Source organism: Phodopus roborovskii, unplaced genomic scaffold (assembly GCF_943737965.1).
Source record: "Phodopus roborovskii unplaced genomic scaffold, PHOROB, whole genome shotgun sequence".
In the NCBI taxonomy this organism is placed as follows: Eukaryota; Metazoa; Chordata; class Mammalia; order Rodentia; family Cricetidae; genus Phodopus; species Phodopus roborovskii.
In genome coordinates, this window is record NW_026126638.1 from 236,590 (window position 1) to 261,650 (window position 25,061).

General features: G+C 42.5%; 1 protein-coding gene across 1 annotated transcript in view; it reads left to right on the forward strand.

Moving 5' to 3' along the window:
* The first annotated feature begins 13,070 nt into the window (after positions 1 to 13,070).
* LOC127212869 (C-type lectin domain family 4 member A-like) overlaps positions 13,071 to 25,061 on the forward strand; it is a 28,175-nt gene continuing 16,184 nt past the window's right edge. Inside the window, exons 1-3 of the mRNA XM_051173063.1 lie at positions 13,071 to 13,338; positions 14,513 to 14,629; positions 19,508 to 19,609. Coding sequence (XP_051029020.1) covers positions 13,257 to 13,338; positions 14,513 to 14,629; positions 19,508 to 19,609 — 301 coding nt within the window. The 5' untranslated portion in view covers positions 13,071 to 13,256. The remainder of the gene's footprint in view (positions 13,339 to 14,512; positions 14,630 to 19,507; positions 19,610 to 25,061) is intronic.

Genomic DNA, 25,061 nt, shown 5'->3' on the forward strand with positions numbered 1-25,061 from the left:
TAAACAGTTGCATGACTAAGTGGGACAGAAATTTTGGTCTACCTGCAGCACCCAAACATTTGCCAAGAATTTCGACATAAAACCTGACAAAAGCTTGAAAAGGGATTCTGAACACAGAAGAACAGGACAGAGCACAGCTTCCTGGTAGCAGCATTTTCTCGAGTAGGCTGTTTACTAGAGGCAAGCAGAGGCGTGGCCCCGTTAGGAGAGGCTTCCTGATCGAACATTACTGGCAAAAACCGCAGGGCTCTTTTAAGAGGCCCTGCTGCTACATTCACACCACAAGGGCATTTGCTCAGCTATGTTCACAGCAGCATTATTATAATAGCCAGATCTTGGAAACAGCCTAGATGCCCCTCAACTGAAGAATGGATAAAGGAAATGTGTTATATTTACACAGTAGAGTACTACTCAACCATAAGAAACAATGACATCCTCAGATTTACAGGCAAATGAACAGAACTAGAAAAAAACATCCTAAGTGAGGTAACCCCAAACCAGAAAGACAAATATAGAATGTACTCACTCGTAAGTGGATACCAGACAGGAAGCAAAAGTTACCCAGCCTACAATCTATAATCCCAGAGAAGCTTGAACCCTCTTCCAGAAACACATGGAAGCAGATGCAGAAATCCAACTAACCAATGGGCAGAGCTCCTGGAGTACAATAGAAGTGAGGGAGGAGCAAACATGAACAAAGGAGCCAAGACCATGATGGGCAAACCCACAGAATCAGCTGACCTGAGCTAGTGAGAGATCACTGACTCAGGTCTGACAAATGGGGAACCTGCATAAGACCAAACTAGACTCCCTTAATATAGGTGACAATGGTGTGATTGGGGCAACATATGAGGCCACTGGAAGTGGGTTCAAGTCCTAAAACTAATGCACAAATTGACTTAGTGGAGCCTGTTCTATATGGAGAGATTTCTTGCCCAGCCTAGACACAGGGGCATGGGGGGGTGGTGGAGAGGTGCCTTGGTCCTGCCTCAATGAGATGATGGGACAGACTTAGAAGACTTCCTATGGGAGGCCTTACCCTCTCAGTAGAGCAGAAGGGGGAAGGGGAGAGTGGAGGGAGTGGGAGGAGAGGAGGGAGGGGCAACTTGGTTTGGAATGTAAAAAATAAATTATTGAGAGAGAGAGAGAGAGAGAGAGAGAGAGAGAGGCCCCTGCTGCCAAACACTTAAATGATGTTTATGAGCAACTGGCAGCATGCTTCTTCATAGTGACACGGACCTAGAAACTCTCCAGAGTTGTGGCAATAACCATGGATCCACCAGTACCTCCATCATGAAGCTAGACTCTCAGGAAGCCAGGGAATGTGGCAGAGCCAGCTGCTGCTTTATCCTAGCCATGCTGGCCTAGCCTAGCAGATTGAAGACTCATGTGGTCAGAAAATGATAGAGATATACAGTAAAGACTGATTCAGATGAAAAAACAAACCTCTAAAGGGTTTACAGTGTGTTTAAAAATATACATAGGCTTGGGAGAGAAAAGAAGGATAGAGAAAGTTCTTAAAAAAGAACTAGAGTAGTTGTGTGTGATAGCTCATGTCTTTAATCCCAGCACTAAGGAGGCAAAGGCAGACAGATGTCTGTGGTTTCAAGGCCAGCCTGGGGTACAGAGTGAGTCCCAGGACAGCCAAAGGTACACAGAAAAACCATGTTTCAAAAAACCAAAAAATAAAAAAGAGAGTAACAAAAAATAAAAGCCATAAAATGATGGAAAATACGGAGAGTCTGGATACTGCATGTTACTGTGTTGTCTCTGGATTGTTTGAACCCTGAGGAAGGGGCAGCAGCTGCTAAAAGACTTGTGGCTATAGATGCTGCTGGATTAATACAACCTATACATTTAAAAACTGCCTGCCTCGACTTCAAAATTTAAGTGAAAATATATGTTACTTTGGAGAAGAGGTTTTGCTTTTGTTTCCACAGGAAATGAGAGGCTATAGATTCATTCTTGTTCAAGAAAAATAAGGTTTGATCTAGAAAGAACTCCTGAAAAATTTCCAAAGGGAATAAATGGGCTAAATGATCCAACATTTCAGAACGCCTCTTTTTTTCTGAGTTCTGTATCCAGAACAGCTTCAAGGCTGCTGACTTGAAGATGATCCAATACTCCAGGCAGGACTTGACCATAATCCTAAATTTTCTTTGGGTCCCCATAAGATTACCACTGCCCCCCAATCAGCAGGAAGTAGCCTAGAAAACTATGTTCACATCCCCCAAGTGGATTATGGATGTTTGTCTTTGTTTAGCATGTTGGTTACAAGTTGTTAATGGATAATGGATGGTCAAGAAAAAAGCTAAGCAAAGGAGATGAGATTCAGGGTTCTTGTGAAAAGAAGAAAGGGGGAAATGATGTGGGATGATGCTCTTGTTCACTGTAAAGATTTGTTATTCAGAGTGGTTTAATAAAAATGCTGATTGCCAAGTAGCCAGGCAGGAAGTATAGTCAGAACGACCAGACTAGGAGAATTCTGCGAAGAGGAAAGGCAGAGATACAGATGCCAAGTAGACACAGAGGAAGCAGGATGAGAATGCCTCACTGAGGAAATGTACCAAGCCATGTGGCTAAACATAGGTAAGAATATGTTATAAGAGTTTGTTAGTAATAAGCCTGAGTGATAGGCCAAACTTTTATAATTAATATAAGCTTGTGTGTGTTTATTTAGGACTGAATGGCTGTAGGACCAGGCAGGACAGAAACTTCTGTCTACACACATTACTTGATAGGGCATTTGAGAGATACTTAGATTCATAACACGTCAGGCAATATTTCAGCATATATCATCTGAAATTGTCATTGCACAGCAAAACAATACCATTATTACTCTTGGAACATTTAACAACTCTTTTCTTAGCCATCTCCAAAATGTTTCTTATGTCTGTTCTAGTAAGCCATGGCCAAAACCATTTCATTGACTAATTAAATTTATTCTACAGGTTCAGGCCATGCTTTCACAAGACCAATAAACCAACCACCAACCCTTAAAAAGAATTTAGAGGAGTCCATTGCTAGTAAAGTTAGGTTAAGATGTTTTTGTTAATGGCTTTGATGTAGAAACCCTTTGGGAACAATTTACAGTTTAGGAAGGTACACTTTTGCTTGTTGAGCAAGGGACTTATTGAGGTCAGGGAACCAGAATGATAGCAGCCTGACTAATGCTGGCTGAAGTACCTCTCTTGCTAAAGGCAATGATTAATTTCTTGTACTGATTTTTGTCCTCAGATTCCTAACAAAAAATTGTTGTTGAGTGGGTGTGTACTCTGAAGATTTAAAATAGAAATGACTGATTTTTTTAAACATGAAAGTTTATATTTCTGATCCTAAAATTTTAAAAATAAGATTACCTTTTGAGATAAATCATAAAATAATTGATCTTTTTTTTTTTTTTTTTTTGTAACTCGAAATGCAGCTTGCCAATAAAAGAACTGGTTGAGAAAAATACCTTGTTTGCTTACACTTTGTTATTCTGTAACAAGTTGCTTAGATGTGAATGTATGTGGATCCATTGGAATAATTTGTTTGGAATAATTTGTTTTTTAACTGTAATACATAAATATTTAATCATGTAAAGGAAATGGGGATCATGCTGTGTTTTACTCATATTCATTGTAATCATTCACTCAAAGAAAAAGAATATAACCACATTGTAATGTTTATATTGCTTGAAAGATTTTGCTGGGGTTTAAAAGCTGTAAGGAAAAAAAATAAAGGTGGTAAAAGGAAAACAACAGGGAAGAAGGAGGAAAACAACAGGGTAGAAGAAAAGAATAGAGAGGAGCAGCAGATGAGAAAAAGAAAGTAAACATGAAGTTCTGTGTGCGTAGGTCATTCCGCAGACTCCGTGCCTCCTCCTCAGTATCTGAGCTGCCGAGGTTCCCTGCTGAGGTAGTGACGATGACTTTAATATTCTGATTTCATAAACTCAGAAGTCATGAAGTTATCTGAAGATGAATAAGATGTGTAGGAGGTTCTTTTGGTTGGAATACGATGATTTAAATTTGTTTATGTTTACCTAAACCTCAGATTCATAGATTTAGCTGGATTCATATTTAGCATATTTTAGGAAAGAGGTACATTTTAGCAGATCTTTGCAGCAGATATAACAACAACAAAAAAAAAGATCAAAAACCAAAACAAGCCCTCCCAGCCCCCAACCACCCAGGCAAATGCAGTATCATTAAGGGAGAGGGATTTGGAGGAGATAAAGATGGAACCGGGTGAGTGTTTCATTGTACGAAAGGCAGATGTAGAAGGAAACAGGTGGAAGAGAGCAAGGAAACAGAAGCAAGCAGGACCAGGCAAAATTGAGGAAGCCATCATCTTCCAACAGGAGGAAGAGAGCCAGCAGGCTTGGGTAATGTGCCAAGTCTCACCAAAGATGGCTGCTGTGTGGACAGGAGGAGCAGCTGATGGTCGATTTCATACACAGTTTGGTAAATTAGCAGACGTGAAAGCCAGACTCTAGGGACTCAAGGAACAGTGAGGCAGAGGTGAGGCAGAGAAAAAATAAAATTGTATTTCTAGAGGAAAGGTGTGTAACGTGTACGGGGTTTTCCGCCCGCCGCCTGGTCTTGTCCCGCCGCCAAGCCAGCCCCAAATAACACACAGAGACTCTGTATTTGATATTATACTGTTGGCCAGGTGCTAGTTTCTAATCGGCTAGCTCTGTCTTAATTATTAACCCATTTCTGCTGATCTATGTATTTTCACATGGCCTTCTCTTACCGGGGAGGTGGCTGGCGTCCAGCTCTCTCCAGACCCTCCATCTTGGCTCCTCCTTACTACTTCCTATTTCCTCCTTGTCTCCTAGTCCATCCTATCTTCCTTTCCTATTGGCCAACAGTGCTTTATTATTAACCAGTATGAGAAACATATATACATAATGGCATCTCCCATCAAAGGTGACTTAGTTTTAAGTGAGGAGCACCGTGAATGTGTGAGGACACTGGGAAGTCAGGGCTAGCTGGGGTGGAGGGCTCTTTATGACTTTGTGCTCAGGTAACCTGGAATTAGCTTATTTCTCCCTCACCTTCTGGGCTATGCACATACTTAATAGAACTTGTCACCTAAGATGTAGTCTTTAATGTCCTCTCCATTAAATATTGAAGAGTCCTCAGGGTCATGATCTGTCCTGTGTCCTGTCCTTCCAGCTCTTCCTGGGGATATCTGTGGTCATAAATCTCTAGGAGTGGGATTATACTGGTTGTTGGGTGATGGAATTGTTATTATTATTATTATTATTTTGTGTGTGGTAGGGTCTCATGTAGCTCAGGCTAGCTACAAGTTAACTAACAAACCAACTACACTAACTTGTATAGTTAGGGATGACCCGAAACTTCTGATCTTCCTCATTGTAACTCCCAAGTGCTAGGACCACAGCCACCACACTATAATGATGGGCTCTAACTACTCAGGTAATTGGACAATTATAGGATTGGTTTCTAGAATGTAAGAAGGTAAAGTAAGAAGTGGAGTCTTAGTACTTTCAGGAAAATGAAGTGTTTTTATTCTGTTTTACAGCTTTGTTTAAAAAATATTCTCAGCTTCTTGAAGAAAAAGCAATCAGAAAAGAACTGAACTATACTGGATTGGTGTGTACAAAGAGGCATTCAGTCTCAAAAAGTCATACTACATGTGCCTGGAATCAGCACTTCCAATACGATTCTCGGGTAGACGCATCAGCAATGGACACCTTGGGGACACAACTTCATACCGCACACTTAGTACCAGCTGCCTGGGGAGTCCTTTTTAGAGGTCTCCAACCAGGTACAATTGGGACATAGTTTCAGGGACTGAGAGCCAATGCCCGGCTGAGTGAAGTTTATTAGAAACAGAAAGGAGCTCCAGAGAGAATAAAGCAAACCTGGTGGTGTGAATGTGGGCATCTCTAGGGGTGTGTTTAAGATTTTATTGTTTAATTAAAATACCTATACATGTGGGAAGCCACAGCCCCAAGGTGGTGCCTGGCTGGATACCAGGTAGTCCAAGCTTAGCTGTAAACAAGCCAGCCCCAAGGTGGAGCCTGGCTGGATGCCAGGTAGTAACTGGTTGTAAACAAGCCTTATTTGGAAGTGCTTGATGGATCTGGTGTGCTTCCTCCTTCTGTGGCCTATCCGGGATTGCCAGGTGGCATGAGCTGATTGGGCAGTGAGCACATATTTAAGGGCTTGCTGGGGCTGGGAGGAGCAGAAGAAGATTGTTCAAGGTTCCTGAATAAACTGCTTAAAGAAGAGTCTGAGCATTGCATCTTCCTTGCTGGTCAAGGTGGTTGTGACAAGTGTTGGCCCATACGGGGAAACCTCTCATCGAAAGACTCAGAACTTTCTGCAGTCAGGGTAAGTGCACTGGTAGTTCCAGGTTAAAGTGGGACAAAAGCGGGTGTTTGCTCTTCTCTGTAAACAAAGAGGGAGTGAGAAAAGTTCTCGGCGCTTCAAACCAAAGTAAAAGCTTAAAAGGAAACTTTGCTAGTTTAGCAATGGGCGCTTCTCAATCGCACCCAGTTTTGTTTTGTTTTTTGTTTTTGTTTTTTTTTGCTCTGAATGAGCTGCTTCGTTCAAAGAATTTAAAGATTAAGAAGAGCACTCTAGAGAGATTCCTCGGGGAGGTTGAGATGGTTGCTCCCTGGTACACTGTTTCTGGTAATTTAACCGTCAGTTGCTGGGACAAGCTTGGCAAAGACCTAGACTTTGCCTGGGAACAGGGAACGTTGAGACCAGGGACAAGACCAATGTGGAGGCTTGTTCGCAGCTGCCTAGAGGATCAAAGGTGCTGCAGGGCTGTCGAAAAGGGGCACGAAGTGTTAGAACAGTTGAAAGAAGAGTGCTCCATGAAGTCAGAAAAGGAAAGCTCCGGGGAAAGTCTAGAGGAAAGTAGCTCAGAATCAGAGGAGGAACTAGAACCACCCCCTCTTCCATACAATGAAACTTCTTTGTTAGATGATCCTGGAGGGCTGTCTTTCTGCCCAGAGGTCTGGAAGGAGGTTAAACATGAATTTTGTTCCAAGCCTCGTTCCCCTAGACAGGGCTTGGGTTTTTCCTAGGGGCCGTTGAGGACATTATTCCCATTACCTGGAATACAGAGGAGCCAGTCTGGGTACCTCAATGGCCTCTCTCCTCTGAAAAACTTGCTGCAGCTAAATCTTTAGTTCAAGAACAATTAAAATTAGGACATATTCAGCCTTCTGTTTTACCCTGGAATACACCCGTTTTTGTGATAAAGAAAAAGTCGGGGAAATGGAGGTTGTTGCATGATTTAAGAGCCATAAATAAGCAAATGCAAGTTATGGTGCCTGTGCAGCGTGGCTTACCTTTCTTTACTGTCAGCTTTACCCAAGGATTGGTCCCTTATAGCGGTGGACATTAAGGATTGTTTCTTTTCCACCCCATTGTGTGCTAAAGATAGTGTTAGATTTGCTTTTACCTTGCCTTCTGTTAACCATGAAGAACCTGATCTGCGCTACGAATGGGTAGTGCTGCTGCAGGGCATGGCTAATAGCCCCACTATGTGTCAGCTTTTTGTAAGTCATACCATTGTTCCCATTAGAGAAAGATATCCTGAGATGCGATGTGTTCACTATATGGATGACATTTTAATGGCCAGTAAAGATTTGATATTACTATACAAGGCATATGGAGAGTTGGTAAAGATCTTAGAGAACAAAGGGCTATATATAGCCCCAGAAAAGGTATACCAGGGCAATATTATTGATTACTTGGGAGCTAAGATATATAAGGACCACATAGTGCTTCAGAAAATTACTTTTAAGATTAGATATCTTGCAAACCTTAAATGATTTTCAAAAATTGTTAGGAGATATAAATTGGATTCGGCCATTTTTGAAGCTTTCCAATCAAGAATTGAGACCCTCATGATATATTAATTGGCAACCCTGATTTAATTTCTCCTCGGGCATTAACTGATGAGGCCCGAGTGGCATTGCAAAAGGTCTTTAATGTGGTGCATTTGGCTTTGTATACTGACAACTGTGTGTCAACCCTCAGGAGTACTGTGGCAGGGGGCACCGTTACAGTGGATCCATCCCAAAAGCTCAGTGACTAAGTCTGTAGAGCATTATCCGACCAGCGTTGCTAGTCTAGCTCTGATGGGGATCCAGCAATGTTTACAATTTTTTGGATGTCAGCCTGAAATGCTTATTACCCCATATTCTGCTGCCCAAATAAAAGTTTTAATTGCCTCATTAGATGAATGGGCTATTTTAAAATGTAGTTTTGATGGAGATATTGATAACCACTATCCCAAGCATCCCATTTTGAGCTTTTTTAAGGAACATCCTGTTATTTTCCCAAAAGTTACCCGTAAAGTACCCATTGAGGGTGCAGTAACCATTTTTATGGATGGGTCTAAGACTGGGTGCGGCACGTATGTAATTGTAGAAGCTGCCCCAATTATTTGTCGGTTTATGCCAGGCTCGCCTCAAATAATGGAGTTTCAAATAGTGTTAGAGGTTTTTAGAAAAGTTTCTGAAGCCTTCGATTTAATTTCTGGTTTCAATTATGTTGTTAATTTGGTTAAAGATTTGGAGGTAGCTGGAAAAATACTACTAGCCCTATTCAGCCACATGTAACCCAGCTACAAGAGATCATTTGGAAACGTTTGCAACCCTTTTATATCCAACACATTAGAGCTCATACTGGATTGCCTGAACCAATTAGTGAGAAAAATGAATTAGTGGAAAAGTGTACCCGGATGCATTTTATATTTGCCTCCCTCCCAATTGATAGAGCTCAGCAATTTCATTCTCAATTTCATGTTAATTCAAAGACCTTGCAGCATCGCTTCGGGATATCCAGCGCAGCCACTCCTGATATAGTTAAGGCTTGTAAAAATTGTGTAGTGTATTTACAGCCACCTACTTGGGGGGTTAATCCCAAAGGATTGGCCCCTCTTAGAATATGGCAGATGGATGTTACTCATATCGCTGAATTTGGCACATTAAGGCATGTGCATGTCTCTGTGGATACATGCTCAGGAGTGATACATGCTACTCCTTTAAATGGAGAAAAGGCACAAAATGTAATTACAACTGCTTAGAAGCTTGGGCTACGTGGGGTATGCTGCAGCAATTAAAGACTGATAATGGACCAGCATATACTGCTGCATCTTTCTCTGCATTTTGCAAGCAAATGCAGATAGATTTGAGACATGGTCTTTCCTACAACCCACAAAGTCAAGGCATTGTTGAATGAGCTCACCGAACTTTGAAGGAATGCTTAATAAAACAAAAAGGGGGAATAGGCCAAGGTCGCAACCCCCAAAGAGAGAATATTTCTAGCTCTACTGACTCTTAATTTTTTTCAATTGGATGTGAATGGGCGCTCAGCTGCTGATTGCCATCACAGTGTCCTCCCCGTTGATAAGGGATTTGTAAAATGGAAAGATGTCATTTCTGGACTATGGAAGGGTCCTGACCCTGTGTTATCATGGGCGAGAGGGTCTGTTTGTGTTTACCCACAGGATCAGTCAGAACCTTTGTGGATTCCTGAAAGACTGACCAGGAGAGTTCCTGCCTCTGTAGATGGTGAGGTCCACAAGCAGATTGATGCACCTGATGCTGACGATCATGATGATGGTCCTGGTCGATGAGATGGAGGCAGATCCACGATGGGGGATCCTGTCAGTGTTTCCTAAACCCATGCCAATTAGGCATTATGCCCAAGTTTTTCCCAGATTTTTTTAGTAGCAATTTAAGTTTAAATTTACCCTTTTTGCCTTTAGATAAGGATATTAGTCCTGTAGAGGGAAATGTTAGTTTTGCGCTGGGAGGGATGCTTATCCTAGTCAGTCTCATTGCTTTATGGCGTATCTGCAGGATGAGAGTTACACAGCGGAGAAGTAATGCCACGATTGCACAAGCCTTCACAGTTCTGGAGGTAGGGCAATCACCTCAGGCTTGGTTAACTGTGCTTAAAAGCTAAGCAGTCATCACGCTCAGGATGCCAGACGAAGTACTGTACTTGAGGCCAGCTATTAGCGGCTTCATGGAGGGCAAGTCTGATTGCATATGGGTTGGTATCGTAATCCCATCTCTGAGAAAAGATACCGGACGGGTGTGGCACCAGCTTGGCTGATAACTGGGCGCGGGGCCATTACAATGTCCCTTGTTCATCAGAGATCAGACCTCTACCCTTGCCTGTTGCATTTTAAACAAAAAAGGGGGATCTGTGGGAAGCCACAGCCCCAAGGTGGAGCCTGGCTGGATGCCAGGTAGTAACTGGTTGTAAACAAGCCTTATTTGGAAGTGCTTGATGGATCTGGTGTGCTTCCTCCTTCTGTGGCCTATCCGGGATTGCCAGGTGGCATGAGCTGATTGGGCAGTGAGCACATATTTAAGGGCTTGCTGGGGCTGGGAGGAGCAGAAGAAGATTGTTCAAGGTTCCTGAATAAACTGCTTAAAGAAGAGTCTGAGCGTTGCGTCTTCCTTGCTGGTCGAGGTGGTCGTGACAATACATGCATGTGCTTGTGTGTAGAGTAGTGCCTGCGAAGGTCAGAAGAGGGTGTCCGATCCCTGGAGCTGGAGTTATATATGGTTGTGAGTCAAAGGTTGCTGGAAGCTGAGCTCCCGTCTTCTTCCAGAGCAGTACACACCCTTAACCACTGAGCTATTTCTGTAGTTCCTCAAGTGTCTTTATAAGTGTGTGTGTGTGTGTGTGTGTGTGTTCCTTCTCAGTTACAGTGTTTACAGAGTGTGATTTACTCAAGATTTTTATTCATTTTGTTTTGTTTTGTTTTTTCAAGACAGGGTTTCACTGCCTTGGCTGTCCTGGAACTAGCTTTGTAGACCAGGCTGGCTTAGAGCTCACAGAGGTCTACGTGTCTGTGCCTCCCAGGTACTGGGATTAAAGACTGTGTCATCACTGCCCAGCAATATATAAAGTATGCTTTCAACCCTAATCATCTGGTTTGTCTAGGTGACTTTCACTGGCCCATAGAATGAGAATGAATCTGATTCTCTAAATACAGGAGGCTACAAGGAGCTGCCATTCTTTATGACCTGGCTCCCAAATGGTAAGTGTGGAAAAAGACTGAACAGAATGACAGCGGTCCATAGCCAGACCCCTAGGGCACACACACATGAGAAACATTTGTTGTTGGAAGCTATTTGAATATTGTGTGTGGATCATTCTAGTGTATGTGAGATATGATAACTTTAGAAATACGTTTTTCTGAGAAGGTAAAACCCCTGAGCATCTGTGACTGGAGTGAAGTGGTATGTAGAAATATTTATGCACCTGGAAATACTTGATAGGTTTAATAATTATACTTTATTTGCGTATTCTCCGTCATACCCGGTTTCCTTTCCTGGCAGCACCTCAGTTACTAAGAAAGTTACTGAATAAAGAATGGCGTAGGAAGGGCAAGGCAGGTGTCTGTGGAAGGGCAGGTGTGGGGCAGCAATGGGCTGTCTGAGGGTGTGAAAATCCAAGCTGGGTGGTCGTGCAGCTCTGGCTTGAGAGCAGAACTGGAGTCCAAGTAGTGAGGGGATTGTCAGCAGGCTGGAGAGAAAGTGTCTGGGTCAGGAGAGTCCATGAGCAGCAGTCTGGTTGAAACATCAGAGCCTGAGAAGTGAGGAGGGCGGCTGTTCTATGGAATGAATGGTCCCTCTGTGCTCAAGGATGGTGAGGAAAGTATCAACTCATTAGACCACTTCCTGCGGGGAGTCAGAGCTCCAAACAGGTGAGCAGAGGGTCCTCGTGGAGTAACTGGACATTTGCAAGGGTGGGGAGGGTACCAGCACATAATGGGTTGGGATTTCAGAGGCACAGAAGGAACTTCCTTGCAGAGTGTAGTTCAGGCATGGGTAAAGAGTGTGTGTACAGTAGGTGTCAAGGTGGGCCCTATGATTCCTGCAGCAAGGTGTCTGTCCCTGAGGGGGAGCATCCAGCTGAAGGAGGAAGGCAGCAGTGCAGGGGACACAGGCTTGACCTGAGGGCTGGAGCCCATCCTGCAGGGCAGGTGTCTTAGTGGAGGTCGTGAGAGGGCGATGGGCAGCATCCAGGAGATTATCACTTGAGAGCCTGCGATAGAGATGATGAACACAGATGTTTTCAGCCACAGATGTAGGTTCAAAATGCTGAAATTGGGGAAACAAAATGAAGGATGTGGTGGCATTATGTTAGAATGGGGTTAATAGTGTGAACCCATGGTTGTTAGTGTGTTTGGATACAAACTGGAGAGAAAAACCTGGAGACACAAACACCGTGTGTGTGTGTGTGTGTGTGTGTGTGTGTGTGTGTGTGTGCGTGTGTGCGCGTGCGCACGTGCACATCCCGTTTGCTTGCTGTATGAACATGGAAGTAGCTAGAGAAGATTTCAAGAAGGGAAGTGTCTGGACGAGCCCAAGGGTGAGCATGTGAGTACGAGCTGGAAGACATCTGCACAAGGAATCCCACTTTTAGCAACCAGTTAAAGTTTCCCCTCACATATATTGTGATCTCTTAATTCTCCCAGCTGTTTCCAACAGTGCAGTGGACCCATGAAGCTCGTGCTGAGCAGTGCAGGGATCCAGGGAAGAGAGGCATGAGGAGAGGCACAGCCTGCGCCCATTGCTGCCAGCCAGAACTATTTCTGGATGTGGCCAGTAACACAGTGAGGGGAGAGTCCCTGTGCAGTGAGTTATGATCTGCTTAGGGAAGCAGAGAGCTCAGGGGAGCAGCTCCAGAAGCAACAGTGTGTGAGTGTTGCCTTCCCCTGCTGAAGGCAGCCGAGGGGGATGGGAGAGCCCACATGATGGTGAGGGGCTAATGGTTGTCTAGAATGTTGTGCCAGAACTTGCCTTTTAGTCAAAATGGATGCTGTCATGCCTTAAGTGTTTGCTCATGTTGTCTGTTTCATCTGAAACAACATTTGCATATAAAAGTGCATGAGTTTATGTTTGCCGCAGTGTCTTAAGACAGAGTTCCCTAATGGCATGGTTCCTCTTCCCTCCTTCCTGTGTCTTTCCTTCCCACTTTAAGTTCCATCTTTATAGTGTTTGCATATCGCATTGACTGGGCTTGAGCACTACAATCCTTTTTTCTTGTTTTAAGATTTTTTTTTTTTCATCTCTGTATATGGCCCTATTGACTCCGTGCTGTGGTATCTCGTTCTCATGTGGTAAATCTTAGAGGGAAGTCCTTCTTCTCTTATAAAGTTGTGTGATTGCCGCGTTTGGTTCCCACATACCACAAGTTTTAGGGAGGAGGCGAGGTGTGTTTTCTGAGGGAGGCAGGCCTTTTTTTGATATGGCTTCAGAAATCATGTATGCAGAAGTGAAGTTCAAGAATGAATCCAACTCCCCAGGCACCGACTCAAATTCTGCTGCAGGTAAAAAACAGTTCAGATTTAATGTAGTGGGAAGGATAAAGGAAGGGTCATTAATAAGCTTTGGGTGACGTTGGTTACTAATTCTCTGAGTGCTCATGTCTGGGATTTTACTGGAGTCACAGAGGATTGAATTGTTTGTAGAGTGACTTTAATAGCTGTAGAGTTGTCTGGTGGGAAGAAAAGCTTTCTATTTTTTGCTTTTTCCATTTACTGAAATTGTATCGTCTTCTATATAGCATTTCCTGCTACATAAAAATTAATGTAAAATGAAATCATACTTTTCAACATTGAGCTTTCCCTTCCATGCTTGACAGTATATTGTAACGTTGTGAAAACTGCTTCTGTGTTTGGAGCTTTTATCTCGAAGAAACTTTTTCTTTCATAGGAAAGATCAAAGCACAGCTTCTCCCTCAGTAGAGAGTTGCTCTGTCACTGAACTACACCTTCACCTAGCAAAGGGTTCCCAGCCCTGATTGAACTTACGCTAAAGAAGTTGAACATGATTAGAAATATTTATCTCTTACTGTATATGTATCTTTAGTGTTTTGACAGTCTGGGATTTATTTGAATACATAGTGCTGCAACCACATTACAGGACACCAAGAAAACATGCGATATGAAAATGTACTTACAATACTGTATCAGAGAAAAGTCATAGGCCAGACAGGAGTATTTATGTTGTTTTGCCATGTGGGAAAACATACTATATGTGCATCCTTTAAAATTTGCTTAAAAGGCCAGTGTGGTGTAATTCTAGCACTCTGGAGGCCTAGGCAGGAGGACCACAGAGGATTTGAGGCCAGCCTGGTCTACATAATAAGTTCCAGAACAGCCTGTTCTACGTAGTGAAATCCTAGCTCATTACACCTCCCACCACTACCAAAAACAAAACTAACAAACAAAAACAAAACTTGCTGAAAGATTTGATCAAAGTGTTTTTGTGAAAATATAATATATTCAAATTATTTTTTCAGATCTCAGAATGTTAATACCAGTCATTTCAATGGTGCATGTGCTCTTATGTATTTTATAATGTTTTTACAATGGACATTATTTTTCTGTCATTTTAAGTGTCCACACTGTTAGTAATTCTGTGATATGGAGGAGAAGGGAGGAAAGACAGGATGGAGGATGGGACATTGTACTCATGAAATACATGTGGCTGTCCTTCTAGCTCCCGAAGTGAAGCCCACCCCTCATCTAAGTAAGCCTGCTGGCCCCACGCTGCTTTTTACATCTTTGATGGCACTTTTCCTGCTGTTGGCTATCTCATTCTTAGTTGCTTTTATCTGTAAGTATCCCAAACGAACCACTAGGCAATGTTTGCCTTAGGGGGAGGGAGGTTCCACTGTAGCACTTGGCATTTAACAGAATATGAAGAAGAAATATTCTTTGAGAAAAAATAATTCAAGAGATTATGTTGTGACTTTTACTTTGTCCTTGGATTTAGCTATTGTCTTAGGAAAACAATGGAATCCATTCTCATTGGAAAAACTGAAGTGCATTTATGAGTGTATGTGGCATTGTGGAGTGAACTCTGTGAGGTGTTGTCTTTGTTAGAGTGGAAGGGCAAATCTATATTTTCTCATGGGATTGAGAAGTCAAGCTGGATGTGTATACAAGCTGTGTTTGTATACAAATTGTGTGTGTATACAAGCTGTATGTGTATATAAGCTGTATGTATATAGTATATACAGTCTTTGTGTGTGTATGCAAGGTGGATATGTTTGCAAGTTGCATATGTATATAAGCTGTGTGTGTATACAAATTGTGTGTATATACAAGCTGTATGTGTATATAAGCTGCATGTATATAGTATATACTATCTGTGTGTGTGTGTGTATACAAGCTGTGTGTGTATACAAACAGTATGTGTGTACAAGCTGTGTGCATATATAAGCTGTGTGTGTATAAAAGCAGTGTGTGTATACAAGCTGTGTGTGTATATAAGCTGTGCGAATATACAAACTGTGTGTGTATTCGAGCTGTATGTGTGTACTGGCAGGAGCCATGAGAGATACAGCAGGTGCTAACTAGTGTTTAATAGATTGACCCACAAGATGCATGATTCCTGATGGGGTCACCCTACTTGGCAAGGCTGTGGGGTTACTGGCTGTGGAAACAGGCTCTTGCCTGTAATTTCTTTCATGAGTCACTTCATTCTTCCCCAAGAACTTCCTTTCTTCCCCAAGAATAGCTTTGGGTCTTTCCCACTGCTTGTGTATTCACCTCATGAGAATATTCCATCCACTGGCACATGTATCTGTGGGTGGTCTAGAACATGACTTTCCATTTAACTATATAGTTTTGATATCTAGAATATATACTGGGACATGCTTCATAACCAGAACTATTTGTCCCACAAGGTCTGTGGACTCTGAACAGCCTGCCTTGTTCTCTTACTTAGATTAACTGCACACAATAGATCACTTTCACCTCAGAGCAAGTTCAAACTAGACTAAAAGGCCTTTTATAAATAGATCATAAGTTTAAACCCTTACAGCTATGTCAGAGCTGCAGATGTCCAACCAAGGTTACTAAGAAAAGCATGCCAATTCTTCACTTGCCTGTCTACTAACAATGGATCTGTGTCTCAAAATTGTCATTGGGCACTGTGCCCCTTCCTGTCTGGTCATAGATTTGCTCCCATGGCCTTGGACCCTTGCATTGCCATGGTAATCACTTGCTCTAGGAATGTGCTTTTGACCAATAAGAGGTCTGCTCCTTCTTCTCCCTGATCTCTCAGCATTTTCCTCTATATATGACTCCGGGTTTTTATTACTTAGACCAATTAAGAACTCCATTTATATTTTAGCACCCAATGTGGGGTACGAACCCTGAGATCTGAGATTGAGTCTCATGCCCTACTGACTGTGCTGTTCCTGCCCAGGCATCTCACTTCCTGTCTGTGTCCAGCCATCTTACTTCCTCCCCTCCACCCCCCAGCCATCTCCCTTCCTGTATGTCTATACAGACCTCCAGACCTGTATGGTTAGCTAGTGGCAAACTCCATTATCTGATCTTCAGGCAGGCTTTATTTGTACAAGCAAGATATCACCACATGGAAGCTAGAAGAAGAATAACGGAGAAGTTAGAAGTAGAACAGGGTTATCAGAGTAGAAAAAGAACAGTAAAGAACACATGAAATAAAGAGCATGACCCTCAGATTGTGTGCGAAATTACTATAGAAATCTTTTACCCCCTCCTTTGCTTCTGAGAAGCGTATCACCTTTGAAACCCTGGGCAGGGGCTGGAGTAGGTCTTATAGCACTTACAGTATACAAACAGTATATGTATATAAGCTGTGTGTGTATATAAGCTGTGTGTGTTTACAAGCTGTGTGTGTATACAGGCTGTGTGTGTATTCAGGCTGTGTGTGTTTATAAGCTGTGTGTGTGTGTGTGTATATATATATATAAGCTGTGTGTATACAAGCTGTGTGTGTATACAAACTGTATGTGTATAGAAGCTGTATGTGTATACAAGCTGTGTGTGAATAGGGCTTCTTCATCTTGGGATGAGCATGTGGACAAGGAGGAGCTAGTGTTCTTCAGCTAATTCCTAATTGCTTCTGTCTTGCCCAAGATTATGTGAAACCTAGAAGCCAACCGAGAAAGCAGGTGGATTTCTGTTCATCAAAGATTTGAGAATATCTGAAAAATTCAAAATGCATGCAAACTCGTATATTTAGAATGTTTGGTCAGTATCAAGTAGTGGCCATTTACTCTACATCGTGAGGTGAGTCTGACAGAGTCCAGGAAGTGCAGGGACTCCGCTCTCCAGAATCTTAGAGAAAAGCCACTGAGCCAGTGCCAGCCGGGTGCAGCGGCATACTCCTATTATCCCAGCTACCTAGGATGTTGAGATGGGGGACAGCAAGTGTGGAGATAGCCTGGACTGTGTGAAAACTCTGTGTCTAAAAAAATGAAGAAAAAATGGGCTAGTGTCTGCAACACTGTCCAGGAAGTTTTGTGGTGACAGATTTCCTAGAAGAGGTAACATCTAGAACTGTGTGTCAAGAATGTCAAAGAGGGGTGAGACAGAAGCACGAGCGGCTGAAGCTCACAGTGCTAAGTAAAGAAGAAATGACATTTCTCTAGGCAGACATAGCAGGGTACAGAGCCTATGTTGTGCCCCTTTATGAAAAACTTAGTTTTTACCCCTAAATAATGTTTTTATCAAGTATGTTTTCTGGTTAATAAATTAGCATAAACTTAATGAGGCAAGACAATGACTTATTAATCTTATGCTTTCATGGCATGGCAATTTAGGCCAGTCTGTATCGACTGGTTCCTCTGGTCCTAGCTGAACTTAGGCATTTGTATGTGGTCAGTTACGAGTCCAGGCACCTCAGCTTCCCAGAGGAGGAGGCCAGCTTTAGTGACTAACAGTACGGCCCGTCTTTATATGGTCCCTTAGGATGGCCTGGGCTTGTTTACATAGCAGATTTCAGACTTCCAAGATTGAAGGTGACCATGAGCCAGGTTTCTCAAAAAAAATTAACATGAGGACTGGAGAGATGGCTCAGAGGTTAAGAGCATTGTTATTCTTCCAGAGTTCAATTCCCAGCAACCACATGGTGACTCACAATTATCTGTAATGAGATCTGGTACCCTCTTCTGGCCTGTAGGCATATATACAGGCGCAATACTGTATATATAATAAATAAATCTTTAAAAACTTAACTTACTAGTAGATCAGAGTTGATTTTTCACATTCTCTTGGCCAAAAGAAGTCTCGGAGGCATCTCACACAGAAGACTTCATCTCTTTTCTTTTGTGTTGTTATCTGGGAAAATTTCAAAATCACATTGCAGTGGTGTGTGGATACAGAAGTTAAAAATTGTGGTCATTTTTTGCAAAGTGTCACAGCCATGGAGAACCATTGCAACATTTCAAATAGAGAATTGATGTAGCTAAATTTAGGTCATAGACAGTGCTTTGCAGGAATCTGAAAATAGAGTCATTAGGACAAAGAGAGAAATGAGAAGGCCAACTTATAACCTGATAATGAGATAAGTAAAAAACACAAGAGGAAAAGGTTTCAATGGTAAAGAGCGTAGGACCAAGGAAATAGATGCTTGATGAATACCGAGATCCAGGGATTAAGGGGTCCAAGAAGTACAGTGTGACCTTAACATTCTGATAATGTAAACTCAGCAACCATAAAGCTATTCAAAGAGGTAGACAATGTACGAGAAGTCATAGGTTTAAGTTGGTTGTGTTGATTTGAGATTTGGGCATATTGAGTCAAACCTAACATGTTTGTGTTTAGGGAGCACAAAATCCCACACATATAGGCAGCAGGCAAGGCTGTAGCAATACATGACATCACTCGGAAAGGTTTTGCTCGAGGAGGAAACATAATAACAAGACTGTAAGTGTGACATTTTAAAGGGGTGGTTGGAGGGAGAAGAGATTATATGAGTCAACGAGTCAAAGAAAAAAAGAAAGAAAAGAAAAGAAAAGGGAGGCAAAACCAGGACAGAGCAATGTCTTGATTGCTGATGAGTGAGTGCCCTGGGATATTACTGCTAATCCAAATTCGGTGTTAGTGAAAAGGAGGGAGAAAAAGTGGTGGGGTGAGGAGGGTAAAGACACAGGGAGGAAACTAAGAAGAAATTCAGTTCCAGACAGAAGCCAGTCAGCTTTAAACCTGGAGAGAGCGAGAACAATTGCCTGGAGGAGTAAGTTGTTCAAAATAAAGAGAGTTTAAGGAAGAAAACAATGCTCCAAAGATAATGTTGGGTTCTTTCGTATTTCACATTCCAAAATAAACCTAGAGACCCTCAGAATTAGCGAGCCCCCTTTCCTCACAAAGCCAAGGCAGTTTACATCCTTGAATATGAGTATCTATGCACGCTTCACCTCCCCCAAGAGTTAGCATTACATCTTACATTAAGCATTTGAAAGGCATGGCTCATTCCCTTTAGAGTCACGACAATGGGTCCATCTTGCTTTTTAAATTACTGGTCCTTCTATGAATCCTGGAGGTACCTGTGGTTTCAAAATAGGAAGACAAGGACAGTAGGGTGATGGGAATCCCAGTCAGGCTCTGTCTGCTTAGGTAATCAGGACTTAATAGATCTGTGTACCAGTAAGTAGAAAGCCATAATTCTTTCATGAAAATGAGTGGTTTTTTGGTTGTTTTTTTTTGTTTTGTTTTACAGTTTATTTTCAAAAGTACTCTCAACTTCTTGAAGAAAATAATGCTTTAAGAGGTCTAAATTACACAGAGTTGAGCTGCACAAAAGACCATTCACTCAAAAAAGGTAACAGTTAATGTGCCTAAGAATTTGGTTGCTAGCTATAGAATATAATGGTTGCACATAGATTTATTTCTTCCTTCCTCCCTCCCTCTTTCCCTCCCCCTCCCTCTTTTCTTCCCCCTCTCTCCCTCCCTGCTTCCCTCCCTCCCTCCTTCTTCTTCTCTCATACATTACATCAGAATTGCAGTTTTCCTTCCCTCCACTCTTCCCAGTTCTATTCCCCATCTCCCTTCTCCCCCAGATCCACTCCTCCATTCCCTCCCAAAAGGGGCAGGTCTCTCAGGGATATCAACTGACACATGGAATAACAGGTTACAGTAAGACTAGGCACAGACCCTCATATCAAGGCTGACCAAGCAACCCAGTAGGAGGAAAAGGTTCAGAGACATGCCCTCTCCCATTGTTAGGAATTCTACAAGAACACCAAGCTACACAACCAGAACATGTATGCAATATGGTATCCTCCACTTCTCTGGCTCCTACAATCCTTCCTCCCCCTCGTCTGTGGGGTTTGTTGAAGGTATTGCATCACGGGTGTGGGTCCACTCCAGTCCATTGAGAGAAAACTGAGACACTTTAAGAATAAATTTAGTGGTTGCAGCTGCAGGGGACTTCCAGGAACTGACACACATTTCCCTACGTCCGGGGCATTTTTACTTTTCTCTATATTTTGCACTTTAGCCAGTTGATTACCATATCTCAGAACAACTTGAATGAGGCTTCCAAAAAGACAATGGCATGTGCAAAGACTTGACTCATAGGCACCACAGTTTTCTGGGTTTCCTGAACCAAGTTTTTTTTCTCCTTGGGAAATTCCTAAACAAGTTTCACATGGGGGAGCAAAAAGTATTCCCCTTAATCCAAAGGATGGATTAAGCTAGGTACTAGCTCTCCAGAGCTAGGCCAGGTGCACTGAGCAGATGGTTAGTATAGCAGTGGCCAGCAGGATACAGGGTTCCCCAAGCTCAGTCTGATGTTTGGCTGTGTGTCTCTGCATCTGCTCCCATCAGTTGCTGGATGAAACCTCTCTGATGACAATTGGGCTAGCCACTGATCTATGAGTATAGCAGAGTATCATTAGGAATACTTTTATTGACTCTTGTGTTTGTTTTTATTGTTTTTCTGTTTGATTCTACTCTAAGTCTCTGAGCCAGTCAGCTTCAGGTTCTTGGCTGTGTCTTGGGCCTCAAGCTGGACCAGTCTTACAAGTTTTGTGCCACCTTTACCCCAGCACATCTTGCAGACAGGATAAATTGTAGATTGAAGGTTTTGAGGTTGGGTTGGAGTCCCAGTCTTACCGCTATAAGTCTTAGCCTGGTTACAGAAGACAGCTGGTTCTGGCTGCATATCAACCATTTCTAGAAGTCTTTGCTAGGATCACCCTCATAGATTACAGGGAGTCTCCAGTGCAGTACAGGTAGGTTTCCATACCACCCCACCCCATTCCAGTCACCACTCTCAGTGATCCCTTCCACCACCTCCACACATTGATCCCTCCTGTTCCCATATCCATCCACCCACCCCAAAATCTATTCTATTTCCCCTTCCCAGAGAGAGCCCCCTGACAGGTAGCCTCTCTGGGTCTATGGATTGATTGTAGCATGATTATCCTTGAATCAACAGCTAATATCCACTTATAGGTGAGTACATGCCATGTTTGTCTTTTCTGGATCTGGGTTATCTCACTCAGGATGCTTTTTTCTAGTTCCATTCATTTGCCTGAAAATTTCACAATGTCATTAAAAAAAAAAAAAAAAACTGCTGAGTAATACCCACTGTGTAAATGTACCACACTTTATCGGTTTTTCTGAGAAACATCTAGGTTGTTTCTAGTTTCTGATTATTATGAATAAAACTGCATGGGCATAGTTTAGCAAGTGTCTTTGTGGTAGGATGGAGTGTCTTTTGCCCAAGAGTTGTATAGTTGAGTCTTGAGGTAGGTTGATTCCTAACTTTCTGAGGAACCACCAGGTTGATTTCTATAGTGTCTGTACAAGTTTGCACTCACACCAGCACTGAAGGAGTGTACATCCTCAACAGCTGTCACTTGCGTTTTTGATTTCAGCCATTCTGACAGGTCTAAGATGGAATCCCAAAGTAGTTTTTATTTGCATTTCCCTTTATGGCTAAGGGACTTTTCACTCACACACACACACACACACACACACACACACACACACATTTTTATTTTACATATTGATCCCAGTTCCCTCTCCCTCCCTCCCATACCCCCCACCCCTCCCATCCCATTCCTCCCCCCCACTCCACAGGGAGGGTGATGCCTTCAAGGAGGGTGTTTTAATTATTATGTGGCGAGGGAACTTTTTTTTTTTTGGTCCAGTCTATTTGGTGTTCCGTATGCTTCTTGTACTTTCATAGGCATGTCCTTCTTCAGATTGGGAAAGTTTTCTTCAATGATTTTTTTTTGAATATGTTTTCTGCACCTTTGTTCTGGGCTTCTTCGCCTTCTTCTATGCCTGTTATTCTTAGGTTTGGCCTTTTGACGTTGTCTCACATTTCCTGGATGCTTTGTGTTAAGGATTTGTTAGATTTAATTATTCTTCTCCTTCTTCTATGCCTATTATTCTTATGTTTTTGGTTGTGAGCCTAGCCTTTAGCGGCTGAGCCATCTCTCCAGCCCATATGTCTATTATTCTTAGGTTTGGCCTTTTCACTGTGTCCCACATTTCCTGGATGTTTTCTGTTAAGGATTTGTTAGATTTAAGATTTTTCTTTGGTCGATAAATCTATTTCCTTTAGTTTATCTTCAGAGCCTGAGATTCTTTTTTCAATCTCTTGTATTCTATTGGTTATGTTTGCATCTGTAGTTCCTGATTAATGTGGTTTAATAAGGATTAGGAAAAACAAATAGGCTAAATAGATGTTTATTCAGGGAGAAATAACTTACAACAGAGACAGATGAACACCAGCAGGTCCCTGGTCCCAAGGATGCCTCCAGATGCTCTTCTGTCCCCGTGCTGCAAGCAAGAGAGCTCCAAGGCCCCTTCCCCAGACCCAGTTCCCCCAGGTAACATCTGCCCCTATGTCCACCCCCAATGGGTGTGGTCAGTGCCACAGGAGTGGACAAAGTGAATATCTCACTACACCTGACTTTTTACCCAGTTTTTCTATTTCTAGCAATCCCTCAGTTTGTGTTTTCTTTATTGTCTCTATTTCAGTTTTCAGGTCTTGAACTGTTTGAATTGTTTCCTTTATCTGTTTGATTGTTTTTTCTTGGCTTTCCTTACTTTCTTTAAGAGATTTGTTCATTTCTTGCATTTTTTGTTTGGTCTTTAAGGAACATTTCTTTAACTGTTTCTTAGCCATTTGAGATTCCTCTATTGAGAATTCTCTGTTTAGCTCTATATCTCATTTTTTCTTTTTTTTATTTATAATATTTTTATTTAATTTTATATAACAAAGTCCAATTAAATGAAAACAAACATTTATACACAATATTTGGGAATTGGGGCGTCGTTCTTTCCAAACTACTTCCTGCCGGTAAGGGGCGCTATCTTGGGGGATTCAAAGAAGATTCAGATATCCTGGCTGTAGTCTGTAGGGCTGTTTTGTCCAGCTGTTTGGAATGTAGGATCAGCTTGTACTCTGTTTCAGGCAGTCTGGCGTGATCAAACCACATTAGTCTGGAAGGAAGCCACATCTATTCATTTTCTGTGGAAACAAAAATAGAAATCCTTTTCCCCAGTAACTTGTTCTTCAACTTAAATTTTGGAGTCAAAGCATTTTTTTTTTTAATTTATTATTTTACATGTCGATCCCAGTTTCCTCTCCCTCCCTCCCCTCCAACCCTCCCTTCCTCCTTCCCTCCCTTTTACCCTCTCTGCCCTCTCACATGCACTCTAAACACCCTCCCCTCCCATCCCCCCACCACAATTCCATATGTAGGGGAATGCCATCCAGTTGGGGTCATGTAGATGTGACAGGTCCTGTGAAGTAGGGACTAGGGCTTCTCTCCTGTCTCTAGAATAAGGCAGTTATCCCTCCATGGGGGATATGTTTGCAAAGTCCTTTTGTGCACCAGGGATACATCCTGGCTCCACTGTCTGAGGTCTCTTAGACTGCTCAGACCTTCTGGCTGAGACCCATATTCAGGGGGGCCCGAGTCAGTCCCCTGCTGGCTTCCCAGCTATCAGTCTAGTGGCCCTTAGCTCTATGTACTTCTCCACATGGTCTTGTCCTCTCCATCTGCTTCTGGGTTCTAGTTCGACTCAGTGTTTATGTATGGGTGTTTGCTCCTATTTTCAACAGGCATTAGTTGAGGGCTCCATAGAGAAGTTAGTTGTTGATCTCACTCTCCGGGAAGGGCATTTATGGTAGCCTTTCCATGGAAGCTGAGATTGTTAGTTGGGAGCAGTCTTGTAGTTCTCTCGACCTTTCTTTGTGTTCAACTTTATCTTCAAACCAATATTGGCTCCCTCTTTTATGTTCTCTCTCTGTCTCTGTCTCTCTCTCTCTCTCTCTCTCTCTCTCTCTCTCCTGTCTTCCATTCCTAACCAGGCTCAATCCTCCTGGTCGCACATGCCTTCCTCTCCTCCCCCTCATTTTCTCCTACTTCTCTCTCCATTCGCTGTCCTCCCCCACTTCACCTGAGCTCTGGGGGACTTGTCCCTTCCCAGTTCTGTGAGGGACTTTATATGAATCTCTTAAAATACACCTTGTATCCTATTCCTCTGGTGATGTGAATTATAGGCTGGTGATCATTTGATCTAGTTCTAAAATCCATATATGAGTGAGTACATACTGTGTTTCTCTTTTTGTGAGTGGGTTACCTCATTCAGGATGGTTTCTTCAAGTGCCATCTACTTGTCTGCGAATTTCAAGATACCATTATTTTTTTCTGCAGAGTAGTATTCCATTATGTAGATGTGCCACATCTTCATTAACCATTCTTCAATTGAGGGGCATCTAGGTTGCTTCCAGGTTCTTGCTATTACAAATAGTGCTGCTATGAACATAGTTGAACAGATGTCTTTGTTGCATGGATGTGAATCCTTTGGGTATATGCCTAAGAGGGGGATTGCCGGGTCCTGTGGTAAACTAATTCCCATTTTCCTGAGGAACCGCCATACTGATCTCCAAAATGGCTGTATGAGTTTGCACTCCCACCAGCAGTGGAGGAGTGTTCCACTTTCTCCACATCCTCTCCAACATAAGTCATCACTGGTGTTTCTAATTTTAGCCATTCTGGCAGGGGTAAGATGGTATGTCAAAGTTGCTTTGATTTGCATTTCCCTGATAGCTAAGGATGTGGAGCATTTTCTTAAGTGTCTTTCAGCCTTTTTGATTTCCTCCATTGAGAATTCTTTCTTCAGTTCTGTACCCCAGTTTTTAATAGGGTTATTTGGTGTTTTGTTGACTAGTTTCCCGAGTTCTTTGTGTATTTTGGAGATCAGCCCTTTGTCGGATATAGGATTAGTGAAAATCTTTTCCCAGT